The sequence below is a fragment of the Lepidochelys kempii genome, chromosome 10 (assembly GCF_965140285.1).
Source record: "Lepidochelys kempii isolate rLepKem1 chromosome 10, rLepKem1.hap1, whole genome shotgun sequence".
Lineage (NCBI taxonomy): Eukaryota > Metazoa > Chordata > Testudines > Cheloniidae > Lepidochelys > Lepidochelys kempii.
This window is the reverse complement of record NC_136389.1, coordinates 80,211,816-80,232,621: the sequence shown is the minus strand read 5'-3', so window position 1 is coordinate 80,232,621 and position 20,806 is coordinate 80,211,816. Positions and strand designations below refer to the sequence as shown.

Sequence of the window (20,806 nt, the reverse complement as noted above, 5' to 3'; positions counted from 1 at the left end):
CAGCCCCTGTCCCCCAGAGAGGCCTGGGGTGGAGCCCCACACAGCCCGCCCCATGGAGGCCTGGGGCCAGCCTCCCCTCAACTCCTCCCCGGGAGGGCACCAAAATAGCTAGGGACGGCCCTGACGATGATCCTCATCCCACCCTACCTTCTCCTCAGGAAGGGCTGTGCAAATTAGGGACAGTGTCTGTCTTCAAATCTCTCTGTTTAGTATGCAGCTTTGGATAAGACATACACAGATCCCAGTGACTTCAAAGCCACGCACACACTTCCAGGTCATCCACGACAACAGGAGAGGGAGGTAAATGGTTTTAATAACTGCTGATCCCCCTTACACTGTACACAGTATGTTCGGCCAAGCGCAGAAAGAAATGTAAAGTCCCAGTGCAGCGTAGCCTCAGGCCAGGTCTACACTACCGACCAGTATCGGTATAACCACATCGCGCAGGGGTGTGAAAAAGCCACATGCAGTTATGCTGACCTAACCCCCGGAGTGGACAGCGCTATGCTGATGGGAGAGCTTTTCCTGTCGACTCAGCTACCGCTCCTCGGGGAGATGGATGAACGATGCCAATGGGAGAAGCTTTGCTGTCAGCGGAGTAGCGTCTTCACTTAAGGGGTACAGTGGTGTGACTGCACCGTAGCATTGTGTATGAAGACAAGCCCTCGGCCCACATCCTTTCAATGAAACATACCTGTTAGGCGGTCTAAGAACATACGTCCCAGTGTCATGTGCAGCTGAGATGCGGCAGGTGGTCGCACAGTACACGGCAGCCACGCCAGCATCCGAGCAGCCACAAAGAAACATCACTCTTGAGCTGACTAGAAGGTGAGTTTCAAAAGCTTCTTTGCTACTACGGCATTGAGCCTTTCAATTGCCTGGTGTTCTCTTAAGGCAAAACCCTCTGTGCCGGAGTAATGGGGCGAGAGGCTAGGAAGGCGGTGAATAATCCCCCCGCCTGAGTGCAAAGAGCTGGCAGAGCTGTTCTGAGGCTGCTATTTTCGACTACGAGTCGGAGTCACCTCCATGGTTCTAGTCCTTCCCTCGCAGGAGAGAATGGAGAAGCCACATAAGACTGGATCTGCCTCAAGGTCTCCTCTGCCCACAGGGAAAGTACATGCAGCTGGGCCTCACCCTACAATGGGGGTGCCTGCCCTATGTACAGCCCCTGCAAATGACACACAGCAGAACCACACTGGTCCTGTAGCCCGATGGCCCTCTGCCCTCAGGAAGGGCCAGGGGAAACAGGATTTCCCACTTCTCAGACAATGGATATTCTGTGATCTTCTGATCCAATGACTTCAACTGGGTGTCTCCCATTCACACCAGTGGAGAATTTTGACTATTTGGTTTTCTACAGCACCTTTCATACATAATGTGCATTACAAACCAAGGAGTTTAACAATGCTGGTACAGCAACGGCATAGGTCAGCACAGCAGTTCGTCTGTGCTCAGCAATTCTTACACCCAGCTTTAGACTCAAGAAAGAACAGGTTTTATTACACAAGAGAACATAATCCTGGAAACCAAGGTTGCTCCTTAGTCACAACAAGCAGCTTGGGATGTTTGTTTACCTCCATTTAGACGGTGACCAGAAATCTCAGCTCAATAGCTCCCTGAAGGCTGGCACCTCTGATGGACTGCCACCCTTCGGTGCTGCACAGCAGAGCCAGACACGGGCATGACCCAACACCCTGATATCGGGCTCGAACCTAGAGTTTTCTGGGCCAGGGAGAACGGTGTTGCCAACAGACCCATGCACACAGAGACTGTTGTGTGCTAAAAGCAAAATGCTTCCAAAACTGTCAGCAAACCGATGTCAAATATTTTTAAAAATACATGATAAAGTTCAGCAGAGGGGTTCGCTTTTGGGGGTGATTTTAAACTGCATCTACTTCCAGGTCTGATGCTGTCAACAAACTGAACTCCCTTTATGACTAACTAAACTGACATTCAGATTCCCATCAAGGGCAATAAACCAAGCAAATAAATCAAGGAAGGGGCCAGCGGAACAGACTGTTAACATGCTCCAGGGTTTTATCGCTGGACATGGTTTAATCCCTGTTCCAAACCAAGGAGCTGTAAAGGCCATTACAGTTCAGCATTTAGTAATTTAGGAGGAGGTCAGCCAAGACGGGCATTTCCATGCAAAATATTTTTATACTTACAAGAACACCAAACAGCCGGTTTTATCAGTCTTAGTGCTGGTGGCTTATTGCACAACTCTCTTCTTACTGCAGCAGGTCACTCCAGCCCTCCTTTCTGCTTGAGGGCTGTGCGGGTACTTAGACCCACAGCAACGCTTTCTTCAGATTAACCCTGGTACCCTCGTCCTGAGGGAAGCGTCTGAGGCAGGAATGTGAGCTATAAGGGACAGGAAATGCAGCTCGCTGCTGGGAGAAAGCACTAGATAAAGCTGGCGTTTTACAGTCATAGAATATCATAGAATATCAGGGTTGGAAGGGACCTCAGGAGGTCATCTAGTCCAACCCCCTGCTCAAAGCAGGACCAATCCCCAATTTTTGCCCCAGATCCCTAAATGGCCCCCGCAAGGATTGAACTCAGAAGCCTGGGTTTAGCAGGCCAGTGCTCAAACCACTGAGCTATTCCTCCCCACATTCTCTATGTGTGGCTTCCATCATTCTGCAATTCTTTGCCTCTAGGGGGCAAGATATTTCTGAGATATTTGCATAATGGATCACTTTTCTGGCCAAAGGTGAACAGTGGGGAATAATAAACACTGCCTTGATATTAAAGAATCGGAACAAACTTCTCTGGACTGGTGCCCTGTGGATGGAGGCCATGCGTAATGGAGGCCAGGAAGCACATCATCACATGGCTGAGGATCCCAGGGAAGGCAACCAACAAAAGTACACTGCAGTTAGCCCCCGGGAGCGGCACTGGGAGTGGGCGGTGGACGCACTGTCTCAGTGTGAGCTCCCAGGATGCACGGTGCCTCAAACACAATGCCCCTGGGAGCGCAGCCGCGGCTATCCTCAGCATACATTCCCTTCCTGAAGCCAGCTCCTCCCGTAGCACCCACGTGGAGATGGAAATGGGGCTCCCCTCATCCCCTCTGGAATGCCTAGCCCCACTGTAGGCACAGGCTTGCAGCAGACCCCGCACAGAGGACTAGGATTCCATGCTTTCTCTCCCCCCTGACCTCCACACCAACCAGGGCAGGGCAGAATGGAGCACGGAGGTGGAGATACAAACAGCAATGCACATGTCTGCAGTCCCCTCCGACCCAGAGACAAGACTGCTCTGCCAGCAGACTTAGCCTGTGGTCCCAGGGAAGCTAAGCAGTTCAAAGTCTCCGGCAGCACAGCCAGAAAAGTAAGGCCTGTACTTGTCAGCTGCTGAATTGCACGGTAAAATCCACACAAACACCCAGTGTTCCAGAGAGGCAGGTTTAACCACCAGGATCTCTGGAGAACGGTGGACGTTTTCCTGGAGTCACTGTTTTTTTTCTTTCCAGTTTGTCTTAGGAGGAGGGGCTTTTTGTTGTTTTCTTCCCCCTTACTAAAACATGTCTCACACCGCACACCCCTTTTAGCCTTGAGCACCCTCCAGAGGTGAACGGCTGAGTTAGCTGTCGGCTTCCAGGAAAGGAGGTACCTTTGATGAATACCAAATCTACAGACTTCAATCATTTCGGTGTGCGCCACGCTTTTAATAAGTTATTTCCATGGGAAACCTTAGTAACTCAGTTATAAATCAAGCCTATAAACACCTCTCCTCCTCAAAGCACCAAAACAAAACATCTATGACTGTAACTCTGAATTCTAACTTCTCCCTACCAGTTCATATCAGAAGCCAGAATTTCTCCTTCATACCATTCACCCTATTCAAAGGTCGTAAATAAGTTATCTCCAGCATTCAGCAAATCTGTTTTAAAAACAAAACACACACACACATACAGAGAAAAAAGTCAAGCTCAAACAAAGCTGTCCCATCAGATATGCACTATTTAAAAGATACAACGGGAGTTACATCAAACACGTTTTTACTACCTAGAAAGTCACATCCAATTCCTAACAGGGAACAAGATTGTAATGTTTTGGCTAGAAAGACTAAATTCATTTATTTTTAAATAACTTGTTTATTTCCTGATGTTTCCTTTTTAAGTGTGATGCTTGGAGAAACGAGGGCTATGATTATTCTGTGATTCAAGGTCAAACATCATAGCTACTCAATGAAACAGAGACAAAAACATAGTTTATCTGGTGTTATGCTTACTCAGAGAACTTCTACATGGAAAACATTCTTGCTAACTACTCAAACCCGCTTCCAATTCCAGGTAAGGGGGGGAGGAAGGCAAACTGTTTGTCTTTTTTGTAAAATGAACAGTGAACCTTCACTTCACTAAGCTACTTAAATGGGAAAGTCAGTCCTCTAATATTGCCTGTCCCGGCTATTTCACCTGTCCAAGCCAAAGACTTTCTGATTAGACAAATCAGCTCTGTTGAAAAACAAAGTGCTCTTGGAGTTATTGTTTCGGGCTGTCTGCAAATTCAGACAGGCATTGCTGCACCAGTTCACAGTGAGTTCAGGTTTGGAAGGCTTCCTTTGCAAACGTAAGGGTTAGAGAATTTATTTCTTTGTAAATCACACGTGAGATTCTGGAGCACAAATCATACAGCAATATAAAAACGATCTGGAATTATGTGGCAATGTACCCATGACTGCATTCTGCATGGTCCCTGGGCATCCCATTTAAATCAACGGGAGCTACATGTGTATGTCTGAATGTAGAAGTCTGGTCTGCGGGGTAGCTCTGATATAGTGGATTTGGCGCAGGCAAAACGCTGATGAGACCTAACTTTGAGTGCCAGTTCTACCACTGACTGTTTATTTGACCCTGCTCAAGTCATTTCTCGGTGCTTCATTTTCCCATTTTTTACATGGAGACAATGGTGATTTTCCACTTTTTTCAAATGCCGTAAGATCTATAGAGAAGTGCAAGCAATATTCATCATAATGGGAGAGGAAGCACAGTTTTTTGGCTAAGGGCCTGGGCTGGGACTCAGGAGATCTCAACTCAATTCCCAGCTCTGTGACAGATTTTCTGGGTGACCCTGAACAAATCACTTACTCTCTCAGTGCCTTGGTACCACGTCTGTGAACGTGGGGTAAAAATCATTTTCTCCTAATCTTCATCTATCTGGTCTATTTAGACATAAGCTCTTCGGGTCAGGGTTTGTACAGCACCTAACACAACGGGACCCTGATCTTGACTGAGGCTTCCAAACACTATTGTACTAGTACTACCATGGTCACTTACCCTACAGTGATTGTGGTTCTTCAAGACGTGATGTCCACACAGATTCCACTCTTGGCGCACATGCACCCCATGCACACAAGATCAGATTCTTTTTGAACCAAGATGTCCACTGAGGCCCCGCACTCTGGGAGCTGTTGCAACTACCATAGCCCAGAGCGTAAGGGGCAGGGCAGCCTGAGGCACCTCTCAGTTCCTTCGCCAAGAAAGAATCCCATATGTCAGGATGCCGAATTATCAGGGACACCTCTCAAAGAACCACAGTTACTGTAAGGTAAGTAACCATCCTTGCGTCTTCGAGGGACGGTCCATGCAGATTCCACACCTGACGCTTAGCGAGCCATAACCCATGCTCAGAGGCAGGAAACAGGAATTCTATTTAAATATCAACAGAAGGACCTACTGAAATCTACATCTGCTCTAGGAGCCTGCTGCAAGGCATAGCAAGTACTAAAAGTAGGGACTGAACTCCAGGTCACCGCCCTATGTACCTCAGTCAAGGGGACGATACTCAACAAAGCTGCGGACGCTGCCTGGGTTCAGTTAGCCTGAGACCTTTCTGCCACCCACTGAGATAGTTTTGGCAAGGATAGCAGCTGCCCGCTCATTTGTTCTGCAAATGCAACAAATAGTCTAGGTGAGGCTCTAACTGACCCAGTCCTGTCTAAATAAAAGCACCAGGCTCTCACCACACCCAGCACTGTGCTGTCGTCGTTTGCACTGCACATCCAGAACGTACCCAGTTCCAGCGAATGGAGGGTCATCCTCTCGTCTCTCAGCCTGTCCAAGATGGGAAAGTCTGGTACCAGTCCCACAGCTAACAAGCAAGTGCCGAGAACCGTCTTGGTGCTGACGAATCCGTCCATGCCATCTGAACCCAAGCCACCTTAGCTTTGGTGCCAATAAAATGGGCATGGATATTTTCAGTGCCACTCAGCAATAAAGTAGGTTCTGCTGCATGAGTGGCACCAGGGGCAGCACAATCATTGCTGCGTGACGCGACCACCTGAGCCGATTTTCCAAGACTCTGCCTTGAGGCTCTTCGATGTCAGAGCTTTGGGGAAGAACTTTTGTCTCCTGCCTGGGGAGGGAGATCTGTGCATGCCCTGGTCTCTGGAGAATTGTTTCTGATGGCCTTCTCCTGGCTCAGCGCACGAGTGGTGGACCAGTGAAGCTACTGAGCACCCTTTGAGCACAGAATAACATCATGGCTCACGGGGAGAGAGGGGGGCAGTCACCAGGGAGCGTAACTGACCATGGGGGGAGGGGGTCCTCTCTGGTTGCTTGCCTGGATAGGAAGACATCTGCATTGATCTTCCTCAGAGATGCAGCTTCACTCTATCTTCTCTGAGCGCACTTCGAGGGGATTTGCATACTGAACAGTGCTCAGGAACATGCCCTTCTCCTAGCCACAAGAGACAGGGTGAGTGCCCGGTATTTATGGCATTACTGTGTCAAAGATGGACTAATCTCAAACTCTGGAGACTTAACTTGGGCCATCTGGAGCATATGTTTGCGGGAGTCTATACCTTGCACAAGGGGGTGAGGGAAACAAGAAAACAAAGTCCAAAAGTAGCTAGGCAATAGAAAGGTTAAATAAAATGTATCTAGCGAACTAACCACCAACTAACAGTAACTCAGACACTGTGAGCTCTGTCTCAAAGCCACCATCGCTAGCAAGGAAACGAGAGGTGGTTGAGGCCACTCCACCCTTTATAACTTTGGCTACGGTGGTCGCGAGGGCTCCCAAGAGGCAGGTGTGGCCCCAACAAACACTGTTGTTCAAAAAGTATCCGGTCTCAGATGCATGGGGCACATGCACACCTACTGTGCAATCCGTGTGGAAAATCAGTTGGGGAACTATTATCGTCATAGTTTGGTCCCAGGGTGCAAAAACACTGATTAAAGAACCTCCTCCAGGCAAGGAAAGTGTCTTTTATTTACCTGTAAAGCACCATGCATGGCTACTGTATGGCATTATGATGTGCAGTGTGCAGGGAAACAAGATGCCAAGTGGACATGGGTCCTACAATATACAGGTCCATGCCATGGTCTTCCTCCAGCTGCCCCTCTCTGCTCCCGTAAAATGAAGCTGGGAAGAAGGCTACTCTTGGCTGAGTTTCCTTTCCAGCCTTTAAGCAAGAAGGATGTGGTGTAAGAGCTCACGGTCTCTGCATACCTGATTGTGATGTCACAGCCAGGGACATTTTCCCTCATCCCAGCCTGGAAAATGCCCTTCTCAGGAAGCCAGTATGATTATGTGATTACTTCCTTTCGGCCATGTAAAAGGCAGATGAGCTGAGAACAACAAACTTTACTTGATGTTAGCAAGAGCTGGAGAGTTAATTGATTTCATTATACATAAGTATCTTACTGCACCCACAATGGAATACTCTGAAGGCCCTGTTCACTCGACATGCTTATTTTTCATTGGCTACTAACACAGCTCTACTTAGGTTTTATTTCAAAGAGGAGGAGGCTGCAGGTAGGCCCATAACAAGGTAGGCTTTTTAATGAACAGGTGTAACTCACCTCAGAAATTCTTCTGCAATTGCTGACCTGTTGGCTGAATTTCTTCTCCATTCAGATGCCTGACACTAAGGCGTACATTTCCCAAGTGAGTCTCCACTCAGGGTTTGATCTTGCTCCCACTGAAATCAATGGGAATTTTCTCATTGATGTCAATGGGAGAAGGCCTTAAATATTCACCTGTAGGTTTTGTTTGAATAGTTACATGCATGCACAAATGACAGCAGACTCAAATACAAGGTTCATATTTAATTTTGCAACCCAATCGGTGATGTGTTGCAATATTTAAATGAAGTAAAAACTGTGCACAGGGATTTATCCTCTGCAGTCTGCTATAGATTATAGGACATATAACATTCAGCTTGATCTTGGGAGCTTTTCCTTCCATTTGCAAAACATACACCAGGTTATATTCATTAAGTCCAATGGTTCCAGACAACGTTTTCAGCAGCACATGGCGCTAGTGGACCATCTTGTATTATATTATATTCCTTATTCCTACACTAATATAATGGACTCTCTTTCTATGTTACTAAAAGTCAACCAAACTGCACAGTCTATTGCTTGTTTTTCAGCCTTCTCTTAGAAAATAAATTTCATTCATAAAGTTGTCATCTAGGCCACCTACAGAGGTAGGTACAATTCTAAATCCAGTGCAGACGCCCATCAGTGTCTTCCCTTAAACCTGTTGGCTTTTGGTGTATTTAATGTCGATCCAGAAAGACTTTAAACTTTTGCTGTAAAATAAATTACAACACCTGGATTTCCCTGCCACCTGCGTGTTCCAAAATATTATACATGCCATATCACAGACTTTCCCTAACTTTCCTTTTAAAGATTAATTAGTTATCTGAACAGTGATTCACCTTGTTGTATGCAAGTGTTGGCTTTGATGTCAATTCCAGACATGGTAAAAATTCTGTATTAACAAAAACAAAGTGAAGGTACCTTACTGTTTTGGGTTGGGTTTTTTCAACTTACTGAGTAATGATATTGCTCAGTCATGCTCTGTGATTTTAATTTAAAGGTTTATAGAGCCTTTATATGGGGAAAGAAGCCAAGAATTATTTTCTAAAGTAAACTGGAAAATAGATGCACTTTATTTCCCGTTGGCAAACTAGGACTATGGAGGGAAAATATTTAATATAAAAACATCTGACAAAGCACCTCCAGGATGTATTTTTTTTTTCATCAAAGAAGTAGCTCTTGGCAACAAACACGCTACCCTGACAAGAAAACTTTTTAGCCGAGCCCTGATTGTTATAGTCTGCTCAGAGTGGGGAGACATGCCAACTAACCTGAAGTTAAATATGAAAGAAAAAGGAAAAACATTACAGGCGCAAATAAACATCTGTCTACGATTAACCTGGATGCACAGACTTGCATTGGCTTTTTCAAAATGAACTTTTAAAAAACGATGCAATAATTTTACTATTTAAGACCCTGATCCTGCAAATGCAGACTACCCACTTGCATGGAGCCCCAATGAAATAAAAGGGGCCCTGAGCCCAGCAGGCTGCTGTACATGGTAAATTGCAGGATCAAGGCCTAACTCAGGGAGCAGTGACTGTTGCCTACACAAAGAAATGGAGAGCCTGGTACAAAAAATGATTTCATCTACTGCCACAATCCCAAATACAGAGCGAAATGACAGCAAGAGGCGGAACCCGCGTTCCCAGGCTCACAGGCACCACTACAGAAACAAACGTTTCACCACCAACAAAAAATTCCTTCCCGGTTTAATTTATGTGAAAAATAATGTCGGGTTTTCTATTAACAGATAATTTCACAATCTCTCTTCAAACCTGGAAAGGTTAATGTTTGCCCAGTTTCCACACACATCCGCCTCAGATATTTAGAGGCTTTTTTTTTCATACTCCTAACAGAGGAGATCTTCATAAATTTCCTTCTTAGCACAAATCTTGGCAGTCTTTTGGGAGGGATGGGCGGTGGAGAGGGGGTATTCATTTCTCCAGTCAGTTGGGCCTCAAAACATGTTCCCTTACGTTCATCCTAAATGCTTGCTGAAAGCAGAAAATACCATGCCCATTGCTTTGTGCCTTAGCATTGTTTTGAGTTGCAATTCAGGAGCGTATTCCTTCTTGATCACTAGGACAATTCCATTTCCACAGCCTCCCTCCTTCTGCTGCCCCATTCACACACCCACCTATGTGTCACCCCAACCTCAAACAAAGCCTAGATCAAAACCACTCTCATTGTATTTAAAAACCCTCCATGACACCTACGTGTCACCCCCAACCTCAAACAAACCCTAGATCAAAACTGCCCTCATTGTATTTAAAAACCCTCCAAGGATTTCCTTCAGGCTGCTTCATAGCCAGTCTCTCTCTATTCCATTTCTTGTTCCTCTGCTAGGTTAGCACTGGCCTCCCCTCTCTGTCCCTCCACATTAGTGCAGGGTGAATAATTTGTAACAAACCATTTATTTGACAACTCTCACCTCTTGTCTTTGGGAGCCATCTGCAAACAGAGCTGTATTTTCTAGACTCTACTCCTTATTCAAAATGTTCATTAATTTCCACAAATAATTCTTTGTCTGGTATGAGCATTTGACATTCGAGCTGGTCTGAGCGGAGGCACGGAGGCCACATGGTGAGCTTTCTGCGCCCTCACTGGAGACCGTGAATAAGGATTCTGATGTGAATAGCCATGATCCCAAAGCTGAAATCTGCTTTTCACTAATATTCTCACAGTACTAACAGTCACCGTTTCAGATACACATTCCTGTCAGCACACTCGATGTCTATGGGACGCAAACTCATCCGGGGTGTGAACGCAGCAGAAGTGAATAATTTTAAAATCCGGAAGAACGCATGCGGAAAAATGTCCGCTGCGTTTGCCCACCTCTGCTCCACAACATCTGCCATTATTAGTGCGAGAGCCTTCTCCTTTTCAGCTCCTGCCATCTGCAGCTGCTTTCCTGTCTATCTCCCCACCCACCGCCTCTCCATTTCATTTCAATTCTTGGCCCATAACTCGTTTTTCTCCCTTTCCTGTAGTTCTTATCCTCCCCCCCTTTGCTTTTACACAGTATTTAATTCGAAATCACTTTGACGTATTGTACGTGACTCTGCAAGGTGCTTAGTGCCTCCAGAGTCAGAATATTGACTCCAAAAGTCGACCCAAGAATACTGACTCCAAACAGGAGCTTGAAGGTGTGCAACATCTTACAGGGTGGGGCCCACAGGTTATGCAGGCTGGCCTGGTAGAAAATAAAACTGAATTGCATTGGATCAGTAGGCATCATTACACATGTAACACAGACACACACCCTACGAAGGGAATAAAGTTTCCCTTCGGACAATGTTGACACCCAGGGTTAGCACTTTGCAGCAAACACTCAATTCTCAAAGGAATTTCCATAAGCACAACACAAAGATCTATACAGCCCCTGATTAAGAGAGAAATAAAGAACAGGCACGTAGCGACACATGAGAAGTTGTGGAGACTAGCTGCTCATGTTGAGAGAAAACAGCCTTCACACAAGCTTGGCACTGACTCTGGCATGGAACAGGGCACCACCCATTATTCACTGAACAGTTTCCGTGGAGGCACGCAGATCGATCTCCGTCTGGCATAATGTGCGCACACTGGGTTAAATGTCCCATGGCCCCCTGCACAGGAGTGAATTTCACCCACAGTTACTGCAAAGCTGATGCCAACCTGTTTCTGCATCTAATATTTATGCCCTTCTACTGTTGTTCCAAAAGGAATCTAGCATCCCAATACCTCTGCTTGCTCTTGAAGCCCCAGAGGGCAGCTAACTGCTCCAGGCTTTAGTCTATCATAGATAATAATAAAGACAATAATATTTTTCACCTTCTACCCAAGCAGATCAATATGTTTTCAAATCATTAATGAACATCTGAGGTCCCTGTGAAGCATATGCTATTAACCCAATTTTATAGATGAAGAAACTGAGGCATGGAAAAGTGAAAGGGAATTTGTGAGTCACTGACAGTGCCAGGAATAAAAACCAGGAGTCCTGACTCCCAACCCCAGGCTCTACCCACGGGCTCAGAGCCTCTGAATGGGGATCTTCATATGGAAATGACGGAGCCGCAGGGGACAACGCTCAGCTCCTAGGAGTGGGAGTGGGGTTATTTGTTATGTGATCAAGCTAGGTGCTTGCCATCAGGCTGATGGCTCCCCTCAAAGCACTGGGCAAAGAATGGGGACATGGTCAGTACTCAGAGTAAGCTCCAAATGGGACCCATCCTGAGTGGTGCCCGAGCATTTGGAACCCCTGCTGAAGTTCCTGGAAGTTACAGATGCTCAGCCCCATTCAGGATTTGGGCCACTAGGAACTTAGTCTGATGATGGAATGAGAACCGAGTGACAGACTGAGCCTGTTAGGAAGTCAGATTTGCTGTTGAAATGCTAGAGATGCAAAGCTCTAAGAGAAGGAGACTGGAAACCTGTAGCATGCACAGTACTAGGGATAATACCCCCAACACAGCCATTACTCTTCATACAGCACATGGCATATACCCGTCCAGGCTCCAGGAGCAGCTGACAGCCCCACTAAATCAGAACTGGGGGTCACTGTTCACATTCATTTATTACAGCTGGATAGCTGGACAGACATTGAGCTGATGTACAGCCTGCTGGGTGCTTGGCAGTGGACAGTAATGAGGTGCCAGGCTATAGGGTTTTGAAAAGCTGGCTGTGCAGGAGAAGACATCCCTCAGTGCTCAGGGACCTAGAAAGGTGAGCAAATTCCACTGCCCCATGGACCGTCCTACACAGTGCCTACTCCGTCTGCTTGAGCGTGTCACAACAGTAAAGAACCAGTTTCCACAACAGCGCAGCCCTCTAAATGCCAGGCAAGTCTAACGGGAACAACAGCTTCTTGGCATTTCGAACAGGAGCCAACTGTCTGGGAAAAAAATTATTGCTAATGTTCCATCAATGATGAGTCACGGGGCTGAGGTTTTGATTTGGGGCTGTTGGCGTTTTTTGTCCTTTGAACTAGCAGGCCCCACCATCTCCCCATGGGACTGCAAGGAGCCCAGGGGTGAACACTGCAGCACTGCGGACCCAGTCTGGAGATTTGCTCTCTGCAGTCAGTGAGGGCGGGTATGCTGCTCCGCTCTGGTGCAGGGTGTTGCATGCACGAGGGCAAGGTAAACAGTAGTGAGCCGGGCACTACTGAGTGTACTGATGGATGGCTGCCAAGCTCCCCAGGACTAGTAGCAGAAGAGCAAGTCTGGGGTGGGGCGGGGCGGGGGGAGAAGCCTGAGAGAATAGCACTGTCACGCCCATCCCTTTTCTGCCCTTTGACTTGCAAGTAAGCGAGTAGGCAAGGAGAGCGTCTGCTGAAGATGGAAGATGGCACGTTGTTTGAGTCTGACTTCAATTGTGTTCATACCTAGCATCCGCTCACCAGTGCACTGGAGCATGAGCAGCCAGCGCCCCCGCCGTGTATCTCATAATGACTCCAAGGATCGGGGCCCACAGCTGGGTCCTGCTCACACTGAGCGGTTCTCCTAGCAATACGTAAGTCCTTCTTACCGAAGTTTCGACCTGGCCATCACTGGACCAACCACACGCCCCTTCTCACGACTGAGCCATGGGTCACTCTGTATGTACACATGTGCGTGCATGAGTGTGTGTGCGTGTGCACAGATAAGGACTTGATTCTGAAAAGAGCTCAGCATTCCGGTCCTGATCCAAGAAGGCCCTTAAGCATATGCTTAATGTAAGTATGTGTACCAGTCTCTCTGATGTTCTCAGGCCATTGCAGGATCAAGACCAACTTGTCCTGTCCCCCGACCCCCTTAAATACAGACCCACAACAATCAGCAGTAATAATATATAGCAGGGGAAATAACTCCAATGAGGAAAATATATGACCTCTCTTTATACTCCCAAACCCTAAATCTACAGCTACTTGAACTAAGAGACTGGAGACTTTGGAACCAAACAGTCGTATTTGCCTTTTCTGTGCAATCCTAATCTTCAAAACCTGTTATTTCTTATCAAGAAACCAGAAGCAGCAACCCAGGCTCCAGACTGCGCTGCCTTTACGGGTTGCTTGCTCATGGGAGAGTACGCTTGGCACAGCATTATCCCGGAATAAAAGATTTACTTTACTGACCAAAATGTTTTAAGCCCCAGCTGAGGGAGGGTCCAGGGATTCCACGGTTGTGTGCATTTGCACAGAACAAAAGTGTGAACATTCTGCACAATACATTTAAGAAGCTTTCCTTTATAGCTTGATAAATGTCTGTTTTTTCCAATGCAATCTTAAGAAGGCTTTTGATAAAGAGAAAAGATAAGATTAGCTTTGGTGTGTCCTTTTCCAGGCTATGATTAAGCCACCCATACTTTTCAATTTTCATAGTGGATTTGCTGGTTCATTAGAGACTTTTCAAGATTCCTAGGATCAATACAGTGCTCATGAAAATAAGGCCAAGTTCAAAAGGAGAGGGGTTTTGTTTTGTTTTACAGAGATAACCATTTGACTTCTTGCTAAAACTTCCTGGCTAGAAGTTCATCAGCTAAACTAACAACAGTGAAGAATGGACCTCTTTGTTACCAGAAAGTGAATTTTGTGGTTTTAGTAGGAAAAGCATTTTTGGTGATCAAAGCTAAAGTAATAAATAGTAGCGGCTTGATGCTAGATCCAAAGTTTTCTTATTTTTGGAACAGGAGTTAAATGCACACTTTGGTTTCTTAGATACACGGAGAAGGCATGGCAGACCTAAGTTTTGTATGTCATTGCATATATGTAAGTTGCACCAGAAACTAAACAGACCAAAATATGGCACTTACATTGTTCTATGTTAAGTTTTTCACTTCCTGCTTGACAAATCGCATGGGTTAATTTCAATGAAACTCTTATCCTCTATCTGTAACCATGGCCACTGGGAGAAAATAAATCACCTAGCCCCAGACTCTTATTAAGAGTTGCACCACTTGAAACTACACAGTGGGAGAGAAGGTATCCAATTTCAGTGCAATCCTGGTCACGTTAACATTATGTTGTTCAAGTAAAAGCTAAAATATCTCTTCTACTGCGGAAAACCTTGCAGACGTCCAACTCAGATAACACAGTAACTAAATCAACACCATCCATAGGAACTCTGTTTCTAAAATTCTGCAGCTACAGTTAACAGCTATCATCCAAGTGCCATAAAAGCTAGGGACATCAGAAGCATTATGAACTTATACACAGCACAAGGAAATTGTTAGAAATTGCAAACATATATTTATTACAATGAAACTCAAAACAATCCAACTCCCCGCAATCAAGTTTTCCCCTGCTATGGACAATTGACAACAGGCACATTTGATTCAGTTTGTCAAAACACCAAGACATATTCTGCACCAAAAGAATCCTAAAGGGCAATGAAAATGAAAAAATGTGTAAGGGAGAAGAGCTCTAAGTTATTATTGTGCTGCAGTGCCAGCCACCACCACATTCCTCTTCAAAATGCCATGTGGTATGGAACTATTTAAATGCCCCAAGAAATACATCACTCTCCCAAAGCCTGTGATAAACTCTTTGACAAAATAAAGGGAGTAGGGCAAAGAGGCAGTCTCCTAACACTATTATACAGGCAACATCACTCAGTCCCCTAGGGGGAGCCACAATCCTCCGATGATCTTTAAGCATGTCTGTAAACCCAATAACCAGCAAAGTTGGGATTAAGAAAACAAAGGGACAAGAAAGCTCATACCTTCTGGTGTATTTAAAAATTGAGCCTTGCCCATCTGGGCTCACCTTGTCACTGAACAAAACAAACAAGACTCATCTCTAATACTGCACAACATGTGAGCTGTATTAACAGCCACTACCAAAACTAATTAAAAGTAGCTGTATCTTTCAGATATGTAATTCTGGAACAATAACAAGTAGGTGTGATAAAACAGTACCACCAGGCAAAGGAGCCATAAGGACTAGAGCAGCAGCTCCTTGACTTTATTGGTTAGAATCATAGAATATCAGGATTGGAAGGGACCTCAGCAGGTCACCTAGTCCAACCCCCTGCTCAAAGCAGGGCCAATCCCCAATTTTTGCCCAGATCCCTAAATGGCCCCCTCAAGGATTGAACTCACAACCCTGGGTTTAGCAGGCCAATGCTCAAACCAGTGAGCTATCCCTCCCCCCAAAACATGGGCATGACACACGTACAGCAGTAAACTCAGATCCACCTGAATGGGCTTTGAACTGGAGTTTGGCATTCTCAACCTGGGATTCAGGTATTGGCCCGAGATTGGTGGCACATTACCCTACACCTCTGAACCACTGTTTTAAAAACTGCTGTGAATGGATGAAACATCAAGCTCACGTATCGTTATGGTTTGGGAACAGCTGCACTCGAGGATATACCGTATGGGGAAATCTCAGACTGGCCAAGGAATGGGCAAGTTGACCTAACAGACATGACTTCTATAATTCTGTGAACCGTTACAAAAGAACGATCAAAGGACGCCCACTCCGTAAGTGCACGTGCCATTGATTGAACATGAAAGGTTGGCCAGCCATTCCGCCAACATTTTATCCTTGCTGTCTGAGGTTCACCAGAAAGAATGGTTCGGCCCACCACCGCACTGCAGTAAGTGGAGTTACACCAGAGATGAATTCCATGGAATTGCACCATGGTTCCTGTCCAAAGCATCTTACAATCTAAGTCTCCAAACCTACAAAGTCTTGCCAGCGAGTCGACCTCTCGGCCTACGTGAAGCCCCATTAAAATCAATGAGGTTCTGCACAGATGGTGGGGAGCCAATTCCAGAAGAAGGGCCTATGGGCCTCATTTTGCAAACTCTTGCTCACTGGCTTCAACAGGACTGTATGGGATAGAAGATTCTGCTCGCCTGAGCAAGGGTTTGCACACTAAGTCCTGAAACACAACAGTTAATTCATGCTGTAAGTATTCACCAGGGACAGTACAAAAAACTCCATTAAATCTGAACTGCCCATTCATTCTTTTTATGATAAAATATCTGGCACTTAGAGACCATTCTTAACTCACCCTTCTGTGTCAAGGTTTGAGCAGGATCTTTTAACAGAGGGTGATTTTATCACCCTCCAGAGTAGGAATCAGGTTCCTGCCCTAACTCCGAATCTCCTTGCTTTTCCAAAGGTGCATCAGACAATTAACAACATTTTAATACAGCTTGGATTGTGCGAATAGCTCTATTTGACCAACCAACTTGAACAGCCCCTTCGTTTTTTTTCTGTTTTCCCTCAGAATCTCACATACAAAACTATATTTAGTTCTGCTCTTCTGCTAAAACCAGCAAGTACAGCTCCAACACAATAACCATTCAACGGCTGATGTGTTAACGTCTGCCAACCTGAGAAGTCTCCAGGAGTGATGTGTGGTGAGTTAGTAGCCTCTGTTTCAGTGTAAGACAACGTGGAATCTGATAGATCTGGAAAACAGGAGGAGAACATTTAGTACTTCTATGCCACAAGCACAGTGCAGCCGCTCACGGACACACTGTGCCACTTTGCCTGCCCACACCTTCCACAGTGAAACTGCTGCTGACCCAGGGCGGAAAGTAAGTGCTTAACTTTTCTTCTCTGACATGCAAAAATGAAAAGTTTCAATTGCTTCGACCACAAAAATAACTACAGTTCAGTTGATTAAACAAGTAGAAACTTGGTGCGTACTGGATAAAGTTACGTTAAGCCTCTAAACAATTCATAGTTACTATACCTAATTATCACCATTAAAATTCTTGAAGCTGTTTATTCTTGCTTCTTTCCTTCCTTCCTCTTTGCTGAAGCGAAGGAAACTTTGTTTTAACAAGTTAAGAGTCCTTGTTATTCTCTCTTGCCTACCCCTTTAATTAAGCACTCAAACGTTTGCTCACAGATTATTTTTTCAGTCAAATAAATCCACGAAGCACATCTCACTGGTTTCCATACCTGCAGCACAAGCAGCTTCTAAAAGGAATTAATTTTGAGCTTATTTTTTCTTATGTAATGTCAACTTACACGACCAGCCCTTTTGTTTTCCGGAGTACGCTATGGCTGGACCTCTGGTGTGAACCATTAGCCATGAAGCAGACTATCCTCCACTGCAAAAACCACTGTGAGCTACTTCTCCGGGTCAGATGGTGCCTCTCAGCAAGGGGCAGCAAATGCACTGCACCACCCCAAGTGTAGTCCCAGGAAACCCTGTGACTCAGAAACACCCTGCCAGGACACAGCTCCCTCCCTAATTCCCTTGCTCTGGGGGTTAGTAATTTGCTGCTGGCCCAGACCATCAGGGAATTAAGAAACTTCCCACACCACCTCAGCTGGCACTGCCCACCCCTCCCTGCCTACCTGCTCCAGGATGTAGAGCAGTGTTGGGCAACCTGCGGCCCGTCAGGGTAATCCGCTGGCGGGCCGTGTGCAGCCCGCGGGTTGCCCACCACCGACGTAGAGAGTACCAGGTACACAACACCCATGTGCTCCACAGCAGCCCGGCCCAAGGTCTGAATAGCCTGCATAAGGAGCGTAAAGGAAGTTCTCACTTCCCATTAGGTCTCTGCACAGGTGCACTGTGCCCACCATGGTCCAGCCTTTGGCTTTTGTTGGGATTTTTTTGGTTGCTCGGTTTTCTTGTTAGCTTGTTCTGGGTTTTTTTTAGAAAAGATCAAAGTAGCCATTTTGAAATCTTTCCTCAGTCCTTTGGGTCTGTATGACCCCACAATTCCCAGTCTGGTGTTCCTGGGTGCACAGAGAGTTCAAGAGTGGGCCCTCTCTAAACCCCTTTGAGACCTCAGAGTAACGTATTTGCCAAGTGTCTCCTTATCTATTTGGCAAATTCTGAATGTTTCCTCATCCCCCCCTCTCCGTGATTCTAACAGCTCTGTGATGAACTGTGATGAACTCTCTTTGCGTACTTCCTCTTTTGTGAGCCAGCATTACTGACCATGGGAGAACTAAAGGAGTAAGATACCATTCAAAGTGACTGTCATTGGAAGAATCTGGCCCATTGCCTACAGAGTATCTCAAAAAAACCACATCAAACTTCCCCCCTTTGAGGTGCACTTGTTACTTCCTATTTACCTGGATACCGTGAAAGCCAGGGCAGAATTTGGCACAGCATCTACTAAGGGAATATATGCTTTGGAAGGCATTCGCTATTGAATTTTGCCAATTTTAAAGTAGGTCACATTTTATGCCTCGCTGTGACCAGATTTATTTCAATGATATTTTTAAAAGTCGGAATAATTCACTGGAAAAAATGAAATTCCATTCAAATGTTTTACAGTATGGAGCTTATAGAGCTCATGTCTCTTAATAAACACTGTACTAATAATCCTTAGCTCTTACATAGCACTCTTCATCTGGAGATCTTAAAGAACTTTACAGTGAAAGTATAATCGTCCCTCTTTTACAGAGTGATAGGCCCCAGGTGACAGAGCAGGACAGTTACAGAGCTGGGGATAGATCCCAAGAGTTCTGACCCCCACTCCAGCCTGAAATCCGATCTAATATCCAATAAAAAACTTTAAGTCTGATAACCAGTCATTACATCTTCATTAATAATGACAGTGTTTCACCTGAATGCAGATTTATTCTGAAAAATACAGATGTAGCAAAGAATGTGTATTCATATATAAAACCCTTCGTAATAAAGATATGATAAAAACATACAGAAGATTTTATTTTTATTGTGTATTTCTGATAACTTGTCAGCTGATGCTCGTTCAGAATTAGCGATGAGCTCCACGTTCCTATATTTTGACATTTGCCTTACACACCAGGCTGGAAACGACCCCAGTAAAAAACAATACAACATTTTGGTTATGAACCGTGAATGTCCTAAGAGTTTGTAAAGAGAAAATACTTACCCAGTGGCTTTTGCTCGTCATGAGGAGACAGCCGAGAATAAGGAGGCGGGGGAGACTCTGGAAAAACAAGACCTCATATTAGTGCTGTATCAGGTTAAAAGTTCAAACACTCAAGTTTTCCCTCCTAGGAAGTAATACTTTGGTGGTAAGGTAAATCCCCATTTAACATGGCAGAAAAGTCATATGCAAATAACTCTTGGCCAAGATATTTCAAAAAGCAGCTGGTGATTTTTGGTGCCCAATTTAACACACCTATAAGGGGTTTCCAAAAGTGCTGAGCACCCACCCTCTGGAAATCAGGCTCCTTTAGAGCATCTCCAAAAATCCAGTTACCCAAAATCATCAGTCCCTTTTGAAAAGCTTGGCTTTTATCGTCTGGTCATCTGTCTAAAATATTCCTGTTTCAAAACATAAACATGGGCTTAACAAGAATTAGCTGGATATTGTGTCACAAAGACTAAGAAGCTGCATAGCATAAATTAAAAGACACTATTGTCGGACATAAAAGAAAACATCATGATCCAGATTCTGATCTCATTCACACCAAGGTAAATCCAGTAAACCCAATGAAGCAACTTAGGTCTGTCCCTATAACTTCCTAGGTAGAATAAAAGGTCAGTAGTAATAGCCTACCATAATGGCATGTTATCCAATCTAGCTACACTACCCCAGCCTTGATTCAACAAAGTACTTATGCATGTGCTTAGCTTTAAACATGAGTAGGTCTACTGACAGTTGACTCAAAGTTGAGCATGTGCTTAAATGCTTTTTGAATCAGGGCCACCTACATAGCTCTTGGACCACTTGCATAGATAAGGACTACTCAAGAAAATAATGGTTGTACGATAACACCCTTTAATTGGTCAGACTTTTCTTTAATTGATCAGGTTTGAATGATGAGAGTATAGCAGTAGGAATATTCTACCTACCACCTGACCAAGAAGGTGACGGTGATTGTGAAATGCTCAGAAAGTTTAGAGAGGCTACAAAAACAGAAAACCCAATGATGGGGGATTTCATCTATCTCCATATTGACTGTCACCTCAGGACCGAATGCAGAGATAAAATTTCTAGACACACTAATGATTGCTTTTTGGAGCAGCTAGTTCTGGAACCCATGAGGGGAGAGGCAATTCTTGATTCAGTCCTAAGTGGCACACAGGATGTGGT

The 20,806-nt window shown here is 45.2% G+C and overlaps 1 protein-coding gene across 1 annotated transcript in view; it reads right to left on the bottom strand.

Annotated features, from left to right (window-relative positions):
• The window catches only part of SMAD6 (SMAD family member 6), a 76,670-nt gene that overhangs the window by 47,385 nt on the left and 8,479 nt on the right, over positions 1–20,806 (bottom strand). The window contains exons 2-3 of the mRNA XM_073304417.2: positions 19,637–19,693; positions 17,141–17,218 (exon numbers count right to left, since the gene is read on the bottom strand). Of these exons, the coding sequence (XP_073160518.1) occupies positions 17,141–17,218; positions 19,637–19,693 (135 nt within the window). The remainder of the gene's footprint in view (positions 1–17,140; positions 17,219–19,636; positions 19,694–20,806) is intronic.